Source organism: Erithacus rubecula (assembly GCF_903797595.1).
Source record: "Erithacus rubecula genome assembly, chromosome: 3".
Classification (NCBI taxonomy): domain Eukaryota; kingdom Metazoa; phylum Chordata; class Aves; order Passeriformes; family Muscicapidae; genus Erithacus; species Erithacus rubecula.
The window spans coordinates 43,469,700-43,484,802 of NC_136689.1; the positions used below are offsets into that span (position 1 = coordinate 43,469,700).

The window sequence follows — 15,103 nt, forward strand, 5'->3', positions numbered from 1 at the left end:
TAATTAGGAACCATTTTAAAGGTTTTTACTCCACTGTAGTTCACTGTTCTGCTCTCTGTCTTGCTCAAAACCACAATGGGTGAGATTCAAAAATCAAGGTCTCTGCCTCAGAATATGAGAAACAACATTGGCTCCTAACTCATTTATTAAGTTGGAGTTTAGTGACAGTTGTACTTACAGACAAAGAGCTCTTTTAAAGCACAGGTGCTATGCTACTTGAAATAATATAAACTTTCTTGTGAGTTTTATTGGTCACACCAGTGTGTGCACTTCCAGCCCAGAAAGCCAGCCATACTCTGGCCTGCATCAGGCATGCCAACAGGTTGAGGGAGGTGGTTCTCCTCCTCAACTGTTCTCTGCTCAGCAGTCAGCTCTGGAGTCCTCAGGACAAGACAGACATGGACCTGTTCAAGCAGAGAAGAGCCACAAAAATATCCCCTTCTCCTATAACAGGAGGTTGAGAGCATTTGGGTTATTCAGCAGGGAGAAGGTAATGGTGTGGAAAGACCTTATTGCAGCCTTTGAGTACTTAAATGAGGCTTATAAGGAAGATAAGGACAGACTTTTTAGGGTCTGTTGTGATGGGATAAAGGTAATGGTTTTAAACCAAAGGAGAGCAGATTTAGACTAGATGTAAGGAAGACATTTTTAGCTGGGTGGTCAGACACAGGAGCAGGTTGCCCACAGCCAAATGTATGGACAAGGCGAAGCTAGAAGGAAATTCCCCCCATCACTACATATACAGCATTCAGGCATAAAAATCTTACCTCTTCTCTGATGTGTTCAACTTGCTCCTCCAGGAAATCATTTCTTTCTGTCAGTGATTTATTCTTCTTTAACAGCGACTGGCCAATCCGAGCAGCTAATTCTAAGTCCCGTTCTTTCTGTGAAGCAATAAGAATAGAAAGCCAATTTCAATTTATATTTTTGTGATCACCAAAGGATCAGAGGGAGGGTAAAACTGCCTTGAAAGGGCAAGAACTAGCAACAATAAAAAGACTTTTCCCTTCTGTGAGGGTTTATTTGTCAGGGTTTTTTTGCTGATTTTCCCTTTCTGTCTTGCGTATCTTACAACAGCATTATTCAGAAAAGACTGACATTCAAAGCATTCTTCAGTTTCTACTTGCTCCACCTACAAATAAAAGGCAATAAGCTATGCAGGAGTAGAAGCCAGTTACACCATAATGAATGTTCAGCTCCTATTTTTGTGTATGCCAACTATTAGTGCTTTTGTACAGAAACAAATCCTAACTCTTTCCTTCTTGTAGATGCCCCAAACTACATTAAGTGGCTATGTCATTCTTGGCCCTTTTCCTCCCCCTCCTCTATGAGCACAGTACTGGAAATCACCTGTCCTGACAGTTCATCAGAGGTACCAATAAAAACTAGAAGCTTATCCTGTTGATGGCATGTACATATAGATGTCTCAGCCTTGCAGAAGCTGGTACATGGGACTGTAATCTGCCTGGGAGATGATGATAAACTGCATAAAATTTTGTGCTGTTCATTAAGCATTTCTATTTATCATTTTTTTATTTAACTACTCGACTTTTTAAATAGTAGTAAAATAGTGCTGTGGTTAACTCCCAAACATATCCCAAATGGTAGTTCAATACCATTTGAGGAAGAATTTTCTCCCTGTTACTGAAAATACTGCTTGGAGCTTACTTACTGCCCCTGACTACCACCCAGATTTTATGAATAGATGATACCTTATGTCATGCATATGTTAATGACAAAGCCTCATAACCTACAGCTACTGTTCACATGGATTTGAAGTCAATGAATTTGAATGGAGAGGCTTTCATAATGGAAAAATAATTATATAATAACAACCAGTAAATAAAAAGAGAGGTTACTGACCAATGTTGTATCTGCAAATAGCATTTTCCAAATGGTTTCTGAAGGTCAGACTTACATTTGCATTGAAAGCTACTGGCATTATCTAGCCACAAAATCCTAATGTAATCTTATGTACAATCTTTCAGAACAATAGGTGCCACAGTTATCCAAAACATGCTTGGATATATTTTAAGCCAACTTATTGTTCACTAATTTGGCTAACCTCATTAATACTGAGTGGCAAAAATACATTGCTGTGGTTTTGACTCTACAGAGGAGGAGCTATATAGCAATAATGTTATTTAACTTCCAGTTTGAGGAATGTTAGTGCATGTCCATGCTCTTCAAACAACCTCCCCAGACTTTCTACATAATTTTTAGCAATTCAGCTCTAAATCTCAGTTTAGGGACATGCCTCTTACTCACACAACGATAAGGAACCAATTTATTACAGCAACGTGTAAAAAAATAATACTGAGAAGCAAGACACATTTACACAATTATTAGAAAAAAGGAGAGGAAGCAGATTCATGAAGAAATCTGCTCCAATTCTTACCAAATACCCAGGCAGGCCTGGTGCCCCTCCCTTTCATTAGTTGCAGTGCTATAGGCACAGATTTCTGAAATTCCTGCATACATGGTGTTTCAAGATTTTATCTTTCCTATCTTCCCAAATGCTGCAACCTTTCACTATCAATGTAATGCAAGCACCTGAAGCTTGCATGAAGAACAGAAAAGGGTAGCTTTTGTTTTTTCCCCTCACTCGTATGTGACAGCAACAGGAGGATATAATTCTGCAAATGGACACAATCTCTTATGATAACCACCATAGAGAAAACAGGGAAAGGTGCTATAAGTCCACCTATCCCTAGGAACAGAACAATTTCATTGGAAATTATGGTCAAATAAAACAAAAATATTCACTGGGAAGTGTTTGTTTTATTAAAGTTTGACATGTTATACACTCCCTTATTTTCCCCTTCCAAACATCCAGATACAAAAGTACAGAAGCAACTTTAAAACACTTGCTCCTGTGAGTGTGCCTGGATCTATGGACATCTGGCTACAGGGAACTAAGGGGGGGAACAGTTTGGCAGAATGCTGCCATCTTTATTAGAGAAGCTGCAGACCAAATGCAGTAAATATCAGCAAAACAAGGCAAGGGGAAAATGGCACAAACAAGTTAACAGACTGTAACTACAAGGTGATGAATTATTCCAGAAGTCTTTTGGGTATCACATCAGTTTTACCAGGTAATTTGTATTGGCTCAAAGCACAAAATGTAAGACTGTATTGCATTGAGGAGTAACCAGAACAAGATATAAGCATTTATTCCCATGCTTGTTTCTTTGCAGAATTAGAGGAATAACAGACCATCCAATTGGCTGGAAAGACACCATTTTGACATTGCTATTGCAATAAGCAAGCAATTGAGTATAAAGGACTAAATTGCAGTCACCCATGAACTAATACAATAGTAAGAGTTTTCACCTAAAGAGTTACTCATAAGCATTTTTGAGAAAATCATTGCTCAAGTTTACTGCAGAAAAACAGCTAATTTTAGTCAAACAATTTATGATGATATTTATTGAATATAAGCATAGTAATGTGACACTTGCTTTTTAACATTTCTTGAGTGCTAAGGATTACAATACCAATTTTTATAATAATAGTATTAAAAAAACTACAAACAATCACCAAATCAATCAAACATAAGGAAAAGAAGGAAACAAGACAAACACAGGACTAGATATTTTCTAATTTTGTGTCTATGTACTTCTCTGGAAAGAAATTATCTGAGAAAATTATTATGAAAACAAGCCTGTGAGCTTGTTTTTATTATATTCTGAAGAAAATACATCCATCAATAAGGACATTCAGTTTTACATTTACATTTACTGTAAAAATGTGTGATTTTAACATGATTCCTCCTCCATTAGTGCAAACATTTGGCCAAGAACAAGTTACATGGCCTCAACTGAAAAAGAACCAGAAGTAATAGAACCATTTGACTGAGGTAAACAAATGATCTTTATGTAGAAAGAATATTTACCTTACCAATGAGATAAAGTGTACATACACTTAGAGCCCTTGTTCCTCCACAATGGAGGACAATCTACCAACAATGTTTAGTAGTGGCACCATGTAATTCCAGTACTACTTTGTCACACTCTGTAGAGATCCTTCAACACATGGAATACTTGCCTCTTCAAGAAGACGTGTTACAGCATCTATGTCATTGTATGTCTTAGTCATCTGGCCCACTCTTTCAGCACATAAAACTGCAAAGGAATAAAGCAAAATGTTAATCAGATAGGCAGTACTACAGGAGGAGGATCATAGAATATTCTGAACAGGAAGACACAACAAGGAACCCTGAAGTTCAACTCCCACCCTTTTCAGGAAATAATTTTCTAAGTTGAGATGTGCATAGATTTTCATCTAAAAAAATGCTTATGTCAACCTTTGGATGAGCATATAAAGAGCTAAAATCACAAAGCAAAAAAAATCACAAACAAACAAAACTTAACTCCCTCCCTCCCCAAACCTGCCCTCAAAAAATCCAAGATTCATGTGATACTGGTAATACAAATGCTCCTTTTGTAATAAGCACTTGCTTGTGACAGTGGCAGAACAAAATTAAAATCCTAAAACTTTATTCTCTGAAGAACAATATCTTGAGTTTATTAAAAATAAACCAATCAGGAAGTCAGAACAGATGTTCCTAGATACATAATTAGGATTCCATCATGCCACCTACTCGTATGACATGCAGTACCATTACTCCATGAATAAGCAACTCCAGTACTGTTAGGGGTACTGTTCATCAGAGAGAGACTATGTCATATTAAGTTGATAAGAACTGGGTTTTATGGTACAAGACAGCAAAGTATGTATGCAAAATAAGAAATGGTTTTTGTAATACCTAGCCACACCTCAGTGACCACAGTACCACCCATAATAAATACTTACTTAGACTGGTTGAAATTGTTAATCACTAAGGCGGAACCAGAAGTTTTGTCAGAATGAACAAAGTTTGCAAGAGTTCAGTCTACCACCACAGGTGATCCTCTAAGAAACAACAGTGACTTACTAAGAAGTCAACAAGTTTTCAAAAAATTCACCAGCAGTCACAGCAAACAACAGCACTTTCTGCTCTACCCTTCTATCCTTTGTTTTATTCCAACTACACTTTTCCCTCAAACCCTGTAGTTCTGGAAAAATGGACTGTTAATGAAATTCAGTGGATCACATGGACTGTGAGTTATCAGGCTGCTGTACCCTGAGGTGTTCTTCGAGGGATTTACCCTTGGCAATGTCACTCAAGGCTCTGTCTGGCAGATAAGCTAATGTTGTTCTAGTGCACACTAAGGCAGAGGAAGACACAGATCAGGCCAAATAGGATTTATACAGCAAGGAGGAAAAAAAGCAGAACTGTACAGTAATATTAACAGGAGACAGTTTGTCACATTAAGGAAACAACACTACCTAATTCATAAATATACATATAATGTATGTATAATATATTTATATATCTGCATATATATAAATACACAGCTGATCACCACTAAGACACATTGATAATACATCAAATGCAACAGTACTTAGATATCTGTTGAAATTTTGGAGGATATTTTTCCCTACCTAAAGATCAGAAAATTGCTTAAATTATGGCAAAAAATTAAATTTCTTCATTTATTTTCCCATTTCTCGAATTCTACTTTTGTAGATCACATCCTAAAAACATCTATAATATTTGTTGACATGAGTAGTGCCAGTGAACTCCAAAGAATGCTGTACAAAAGCATTCAAAATATAATTGCATTTATCAAAATAATAAGTCTGAAAGTGGTAACATAAAGGAATTTATGCTTCAAGTAATAACCTGACAAACATGACATATCAATAGAAAGAATAACTTTACCAGAAGTAAAAATACAGTACATCTGTAAACTACAAGCTATATTACCCAAAAGCAGACTACTAAGGATTCCACAGAAAAAAATGCAGTAACTTGCAGAGAGCATTTGCCATAAATAAAAAAGGGGTTTAACAGAAGTTTTCCATGAGAACTTCACATAAATAGAGAACGTGTAACGTTCAGAAGACTATTCATACACACACACACACATACACAAACAGACATCAACATAAACTCAATTTTGTTTTAAATACAATAAGTTAAAGTCATGCCATAAAACATCTATCAGAAATAGATGCTGATGCCAGCAGGTTACCAATACAACTGCACACTAAATAGCTCCCTTGGTTACAACATTCCATCACTACTATAAAATAATATTTGACATTGTCATTAGCAAGCTCATTTCAACTCTACCTAGCACTAACAATCACCAATGGGCAGGACTATGGCAACCTTACACCATCCTAATTCAGGTAAATGTATAACCTTCCTAACAGCCAGGCTGATAAAAGGGTGGTGTTCTCACAGACAGAATGAAGTCACTCAGCTGATAAAGGTTGATTTGTGTGGATACTCCTTTGGTTATTCCTTCAGAACTTGTCATTTAAACTTTAACCTGGCAATCCAATACCACAGCATTATAACAACAGACATTACCAGCAGCAAAGCAGAAACTGGTCACCAATAGATTTTATATCCAGAAACTTCCATCAAAGTTCTGTTGGTGATTGTAAAAACAGAGATCTTCACACACTACTCAGTCAGTGTAAAAGGGTTTCAATCAGAAGTGTCCCTCTATGCATCCACTTCATCCAAGTGGAAATAAATGTCAGTAGATTGCATATAATAAAATCTGTCAGCCATCTACTGTCCATACTACTACTATTACATACAATACTGTGGAAACGCAGAGCTACTAACTTAAATCAAGGATTCCCTTTAGGAAGGATGGCAAACTTGCAAAGAGGTGTTGCTTTCAGTTACTCAGAAATCAAGGCTTGTGGCGAAGAGAAGGTGAAAAGTAAGGGGAAAATGGAATTCAGAAGCATAATTTAAAAAAAAAAATCCTAAAAAGTATCTAAATATCTAGTTATTCAGCCTCCACAGACGAGATAACATTTGGCCAATTCCTAGTACAGCAGTTTTTATTTCTCTAGTGATCAAAAAAAATCTATCAGTGAGAAAGAGATTGTTTTGAAAAACCTTTAGAGGTGTGAATCAGTGAAGTATGCAGCAGAAAAATACCCCCCCCTCCTCCCATGCCATCCATGTAATGGATCCTGCATAGTAGGTTTCTAGCCTGCTGGAGTTTCTGATGAGTATGAAAGCCTAGTAATGCTGTAGTAAAGATAAAACAAGAGCAAATGAAGGACAGTGCCTTGTAATGCAAAACCTACAGTGCCAAATTACGGACCTATTTTTGCTCACTCACACATCAGTAATTTTTTGCTTGAGGGTGATAGGGAGCACTGTGTCTAAGTGTATGGATGCATGCAAACAGCCAAACCAAATATACTTTGCATTTCTCAGCTTATGGAGAAGGGTGATTGACAATACAAAAAGAAAGAATAACAAAAAAAAACCTCACATATTTTCGTTAAGTGCTTTGAAGCTAACGTCACCAATCCAAAACAGGAAGCAAAGAACAGAGAAAGTTCCCATCACATTATTTTCATGACAGCACTAAATACATGCTACTGGGGACACATTTGCAGTTCAAAGTATTTCAGGTTTTTATTTAAAGCCAAATGTGTAAATGGACAAACACTACACAAATCAAACATTTCTTCTGCCTTAAAGTACCTGGCACTATCTTTATTTCATCCTAAAGCCTGCAAATTTACTAGTAACCACATTCCTGCGTTTCCTAAAGTAGGTTGAGCTGAAAGGATGTACCCTGCATTTATTTCTTGTCATCTAGTTAGTGGAGCACCGATTCCCAAGCTGAAGATGCGCTGGGACATGGAGGAACACATGCACTTTCCTGGATTGCTCCCTGAAAGTCACCTATTCATCAAGTATGCTACTTAGAGTAAAGGATATCTGCAGGAACAGGAGACAGCCATAGAAGGGAAGGGGATCAGGAACACCACTATTGGCAGCTTCTGCAATGAGCCACCACCCGCCATACAAAGGAGTCAAATAGAAAAAGAATGTATCACCAATGCCAACAGCCACAGGTATTCTCAGCTCTTGTTCCCTGCATCCCTCAACACATACTTCCTCTTCATTTTTGAGATCTATCAACCAAGGATAAACTAATGAAATAAAAGAGAGCTGCAGCTGTTGAACAGGAAAGTCCAGCTCCCATTGCTCCTCTTCACATCTATTTTCTAACTACTGCGAGACATAAGAGGGCTAAAATGACATTGTAAATTTTGCTTTTAGGGCAGGTAATATTGACATGTATAATTATAGTCTAACAGGGAAGGCCCTAGTGCATGAGGATTTACTTCATCAGAAGCTCCACCAGGAGGAAATTAATACTGTCCATAGAGCACAGATGTTTTGCCTTTTAAACACCCATGCTTCTAATTGGCAAGGTGTTGGGAGGAGCCAGTGCTTTATTTCACAGTTCCCTACCCAAAGCCTTTAACTATGGCAAGGCCTGCTATATTATTGCTCAGTCATGACAAGCCCTGGCTCACAAACAGCTTCTGTCTTGTCCTCCCCTGCTCACAGCTCTGACCAAACACCAATGATACAACGGCAAGGGCATTGCATCCTGCAGGTTGCACATGGAGCCACGCAGAACACACGTGGCAAATCTCACTGAACAGCTGTGCTCCCTTCTGCCACTTGGCAAACAACAGCCCTCAAAGACCCTGGCAGACTTGGACTCTTCAGTTCTCCATGGATTCAATCCTCAAAGGCTATTGTTCACACTCCAAGGATAAAGCACCCACTAAAAACTACAGCTTCAGTTCCAGAGCCACTGACAGTTATGGCACAGGTTACTGTAAGCACTACATCAACTTGAGCCAAGCACTTGTGGAATTCTGAAATTGTGCCATATTAGGTATATCACCTTTCAAATAAACCCAGGAAAATTATACCTCAAAAGTGCTGTCAGCTGTTAATGATTTTTCACAGTTAATGACGAACATGGTAGCTTCTCCTCCAGTGAAGAGGTGTTTTTGGCAGCCCTGGCTAAACTGGGGCAGAGCCTTCAGATCTGCTGTTTCCTGCCACATTTGAGACAGCTCTAAGAGAATACACCCATCTAAAGAGCTTAGAATTTTAAGATACTACTGCTACCAGAGCTTGAAGAATGTGCTTCTGAGTCACAACTTGCTAGAAATCCAAATCCTAACAAAACAGCCCAGCAGTTCCCTCAGCTTCCCCCAGCCCTCCAAAGCAGGGAGCAGGCCAGCTGCTCCAAAGGCAGACAGAGAGGTCAGCGGTGGTGTGACCCTGGTTAGAGGGATAAGGAGTGGTCACAGCACACCAGCTGCTTCACAACTGTCAGGTCACACTGGGCGAGCTCTGTGCAGGAGCCTGGAAGTCTGGAACAATGCTGTGAGAGATACATAGTCAGGAAGTTCAACAGACAATCCAATAGATTCGGTTTTTGTCTTCTTCACATGCTACAGCATGGCTTACTGTAATTTTAATGGTACAGTTGGCAAAATAAAAAGCTACAGGTACTGATTCTTCTGGAAGAAGAGATTTTATCTTGCTGTTTAAGGCTATAGTTGAAGGAGTGTTTGTTTACTGCCATTTCTCTCATAGGGTATTCAAATAGCTTAGCAAGTCCAATATTAAAGCCTCACATAGAAACCTTTGTTAGTACTTAAATTCAGGATCACAAAAAAAACCCCAAAAAACAACAAATCACTTCTTTCACTTCTTTTCTAAAGCCTCTGCCTGAAACCTCAGGCAGGGAGTAATTTCAAAGTACTTCCTCTAAGTAGGACATGTACTGCATCAAATTTCCTAGTGATAAATGAAAAATCAAGTTAAAAGAAATTTCAAAAAGAGCATCAGACACTTGTTCCTTCTATTAGCATAAGCAGATCAAGAAATGGTAACTTGAAAAATACAGATATGATATGAAACAAAGAAAATAAGAAGTCTCTGTAGAGAACACCTTAATTCTCTTAATTGCCTTAATGCATACATCATTTGCAGATACAGCTCATGATAGCTCTTTTCTTCAAAGTTAAAACTTTTTTTTGCAGGATTATTTACTACTAGCCACTGAGTTACTGTCTTGACATTTTCTTCCATTCAAGAAATGTCTAGACTGCAGCCAATGTAACTAATAAATGGGTGAAAGATTTAAACCAGGATCTGAACTGTCCATCTTTAAAAATCCTAAAATAAAGTTACAAGCCTGTAAGCCACACATTGTCAACTGTCTCCTTTCTTAAATAAGTGATCTTTTCCTATTCCAACTTTGAGATGGAATGGTTGTGCCAAAGCTTTCAAGAATATGACTCCTCTCCATCTTTTTTGCTCTAGCATTCACAAGATTCCAGAGCTCTGAATATCCTCTATCCTATTGTATTTTACATTTTCTGAAAGTCAGACCCCCTGGAGTGCCTGATTTAAGATGTTAATAGTGATCCCAAAATTTATATTTTTAAATTCAACTTGATACAGATTCTTTGCATGTTTTTACCAAGTACTTTAGATAAAACTAGTACATTAGCAAATGGAAATGGCTGCCATCATAGATCCTACATGGGTAGTCTTGTCCTATCCCAGATGCAAAAGCAAGAATCAAAACATAACTCCCTTTCAGAAACAGCTGACCCAACAAACCACTGATCAAAGGAAGCTGCCAGGCTGTCCTTTCACAGCTCAAGTTCCTTTATGAAGAAAATCTGAGTAGACACTATCAACAGATATCCCTGAGCAAAGTTTCACTGCAGTCAGCCCCAAGGCCAGCTAATCAAATGAAAAGTAAATATACTGCTGTCAGGGAACTTTACAATTCCAAAGCAATGCAGTGACTCTAGGACTATTCTGCCCAGACCCTTATGAAGGTGCCTTCCACTCTCATCAAGACTATAATATTAGTTCTGTGATAGGCTCCAGAAACACGACTGAGGGGACTTACAGCATCTTAATGTCAGGACAGAGAAAAACCTCACTACATCAAAATGACTATGGAAATAATAGTCAAGAACTGAGTACACATCCTGCACATGGAACAGGACAAACAGTAAAGGAATCTCAATGATATAATTTTTATCCTCTTCTTTTAAATAACTATAAATGGTTGAAGTGAAGCATATCCTCTGATTTCCTCTTTCTGGTACCAGATTTACAGCCAGATATATCTAAAACGCTTCTTTTGTTCAGGATGAAAAGGCTACATGCTGGTGTTTCCATCTGCTCTACTTACAGAATGGATTGTCTCACCCATTCTCCTAGAGAAATACTACCCTTTGCAAGCACTCCCACATGCAAAAATACATAGAAACACCATATATAGGTTTTGTGTATCTGTATCTCTGCTAAACTGAGTGTGTAAGTGACATGAATGCATCTGTAGGGAAGAAAAGGCATCTTTTGAAGACATTTCAAACACATACTGAGCTATTGAGAGGAAGGCACTGTAGAAAGACAGGGCTAAATTTATCCCTGATGGAACTCAACTTTTTCTTTTCCCCTTCTCAAGATCAATAAGAACAGCTTTAGACTGTTAGATCTGGAAGAAAGGTAAAGTCAGCAGAAAGAATAAGAACAGTATGATGCAATCTTCAGCAATAATTCCATTGCTAAAAAAGTAGGAATAAAATATAAAAAAATGCCAGGATTGTGAGGGAGTTTTTACAGGAAAATCTTATTCAATGGCATTCAAAGAGCATGGCTCACTCACTCTGAACACAGGAACTGTTAACCATGAGGTGAACAAGGATGTAAATTCACATCACATCACCTTTTCTGTGCTAATAATCCTTCAAAGATCCTCACATCAGCTTTACAGTAGCTTATTTGGAAGTAACAATTCTCTACCATAAAACTACTGCTTCAGAGCAAAATTTACAGCACATGAAATATCAAGAATGGGGCATCCAGCTTTTGCTGCCTGAAAACCTGAAAAAGGTTACCAGATTGGCTGGAATCAGCCCTAGAATAGGTATTCCATTCTATACAGCAGATGCACAGGGGGATTTTCAATGCACGTGCATTCCCATTTCCATCTGACCAGGGCAGTTGCCCATTATTTCCAGAAAGTATGACAACATTTTTGGGTTGGTTTCTATATTGAAAATTTAAGTCATGAGACCCCAAACTTATTATTTCTGTTTATGTGCTTTCAAGTTCATGGATAAGCACAAAATTGCTGCTCTGTTCTAGAAGCACCTGCTGGGAATGACAACCTAAAATACACAGTTTCATAACACACACACATTGTGTGCATATAAAAATGCACTACAATTCCAGATTGAGAAAATTTCCCAGTTTCTGTTTCATTATAAAATAGGTATTGCACAGCCTACATCTGTTGATCATGCCTTTCTCCTTTAAGTAAGTATACATAAATTAAAATTTCTCTTATTTAAGATATTACACAAATATACTTCATCCAAATGCACTGGCTACACATATAAATCACAACATTTTGTCTATGTAATCCACAAATATCACTCAAATCCCTTGTATGTTGCCATGCTATTACCATGAAAGATTAAAAACAAAAGGTGTAAAGTACCTTCTTCCAAGATATCAAGGCTCTGCCTGTTAAAAGTGCATTCCCTCTCATTTTCCTTTTCACAGTCATATTCATAGCTTTCCTCTTCGTTTACTGACATTGCTGCAGTTATCCCAGATAGACAAGAAATGATGCCTTAGTCTCACAGGCGATGGGAAGTCATTCCCTTGGAGTCTGTATTTCTGAGGAGAGCAGAGCAAGGTCTCCACAAAGCAGGATACCATCTTTTCTCACTCACATGCTCAGCCAAGGAACTCCGGAGAGACTGAGTACTTGTCCTCAGTGCAAAAGCTTTGAGTTGTACAGATGGGGTGGAGGAGGGAAGAGACCATCTGTCTAATAATTACTAGAAGGTTGGTATTGCTCCTCAGACCAGCTCTGACAGTAGCCAGTTTTTGCTCAAAAGCCCCACTAACATTTCAGACAAAGTCAGTGGGTTGACACTCCTCACATCAACGAGGCTCCCTCTCTTCTGCCCCTGCTCTTACAAGTGAAGTGGTAACTCCCCACAAGTGTCTCAACACGGAAGTCTGGCCCAGCCTCTGACTGTCACACCTGGGGAAGGGTGTGCACCAGCAGAGCCATAAATCACCTCCTGCCTTGCCCAATGCAGCGAGACCTCACCGGAGTTGTGAACAGCCTGAGCCTGTGCACACACAGCCAATCCCACCCAGCAGAGAGATCTTGATACCCAGGGCTACTGTGCTGCACAGTCTGACTGCAGCATCCACCACATGCTAGAACCATTTAGTGAAGAATTAGGCTGGGGAAAGGAACTTTTTATTACTTCTACAAAGGATAGATTACACTGGTACAAAGAACTTAAATGACACATCCCATTAGCTGTCAATAACTGTATTTTCCACAGGCATTTTTCTCCTCGTTTGCTGAGAAAAGAAATACCTCACAAGCCCACATATGGCACCCAAGTGGATTTTCAGGGGTGCATGCATCTCTTCTTTGTTCAGCAAAAAAAAAAAAAATCTCCTGTGCTCAGACCTCCTGGTTTCCAAGAGGTTTTGTTTACTAATCTTGACTACACACATAGGGCAGGCTAACTTTCTTATTTAACTTTTGTAGCAATAGATATTTAATGTTTGCTAAGCTGCCTCCTTTACTTGCAGTGGCAAGCAGGTGCCCTTTGCTGCTAAAGCATTCCTATCCATGCCACAGGGCAAAGCATTTGGAGGCAAAGTGGGGGTACTGCACAGCAAAAGCAACTCATCATCCTCTGAGGGGACAACTGGTAGGAACAGGCAGACAAACTTTACATTACAAGCCAGCAGAACATAACAGTTTGGGTCATGTAGGAACAATTTCACTATTGCCTTTTCTCTAGTGGTGAGGAAGAATGGGGCTGTATGAGATGGGAAGTAACTATTTTTACACAATAATGATGAATGCTTATGTTCTATGTTTAAAACTCCTCATACTTACATGCAAAAAATGTAACAATGTTTATATAAATAACAGCCGAAGGATATGAAACACATGTAAGTGGTTGCTGAGGGGAAACACTCATTTCTGAATAAAGATAGATTTTGCCACATAAAGCAACTTGATCTTTGACTGCCAAAATTTACTGCAATATTCAGCAACAGCAAAAACCTCAAGAACTCTTTCTCCCGACATCATTACATTAAAATATGCAATTTTACTAATAATGAGAATTACTTCTAGTTTCTGAAGCTTAGAGCGTTTGTGTGTTCAGTTCTTCCCTGTAACAGTGAATCAACTCTTTAAAAAATACTTACAATCAGATAGTAAGGGTCTTGAGTACCTATCTTCCATTCAGTGACCATTTATTATATTTCAGTAATAGCTAAAAAATGGAAATTGAGAGGATAACCAAAACAATATTAAAAGATAATTAATATAATAATATTAATATTAAAAGAATTCAAGAACACCTTTTAAAGCCTAGGGACAGAAAAGTCCACCCTTGCCAAACATGCTCTGATTTTAATAATCCTGACAAGAGGAGAACTACAGGTAACCATCTAGTTTATGAAGGACACACTGAAATGAAGCATGTTGCTGTCCAAAACACATGACAATATAAGGAGAGCAACTGAACATTCCCACAAGCTGGATTCTGAACTGTGACTCATATCAACTCATGCCACACAGGAGGACTTTGACTTTCAAAAGCTGAGAGAAAGTGTTGCAATTCCTATTTTGATATCACCATACGATAAATGCTGGAGCAAATTTATAATGGGTGGAGAAGGAATGTATGCCCCACCTTCACACTATTAACTAATTTTTCATTTATTCTGCATTACACCCCCTTAGCAGTGCAGGATCATTTACTTACTAAAGATTACAAGCCTGGTTTCCAACAAACACCAAACAATAAGCAGCTATGGAAAAAAATAAAAAAGAAAAAAAAAAGAAAAAAGAGCTACATTGTATTCCATTCTGAAAATATACAATCTAATCTAAAAGATTCAAAAGAGATTTTTAATATTTTCTGTAAACTTCCTTAAAGTCCCTGTATACTCAGAGACTTTAAGAGTATATTAGAATGAAGATTATTTTTAATGAGTTGCCACTGGGAAGTAAATTTGCTGTATTTGCTGCAATCCCCAATCTGAATTAGCAGCTAAAGACCTTTATCTCCTGTGAGGAATCTTGTTAAGGGGGTTGCAGTGCTCCAAGCACACTTG

At 38.3% G+C, this 15,103-nt stretch overlaps 1 protein-coding gene across 6 annotated transcripts in view; it reads right to left on the reverse strand.

Moving 5' to 3' along the window:
* TRAK1 (trafficking kinesin protein 1) overlaps positions 1–15,103 on the reverse strand; it is a 124,289-nt gene that overhangs the window by 35,411 nt on the left and 73,775 nt on the right. For all 6 annotated transcript variants that reach the window (XM_079299928.1, XM_079299927.1, XM_079299926.1 and 3 more), the window contains exons 4-5: positions 4,048–4,124; positions 768–884 (exon numbers count right to left, since the gene is read on the reverse strand). In XM_079299928.1, coding sequence (XP_079156054.1) covers positions 768–884; positions 4,048–4,098 — 168 coding nt within the window. In that variant the 5' untranslated portion in view covers positions 4,099–4,124. The remainder of the gene's footprint in view (positions 1–767; positions 885–4,047; positions 4,125–15,103) is intronic.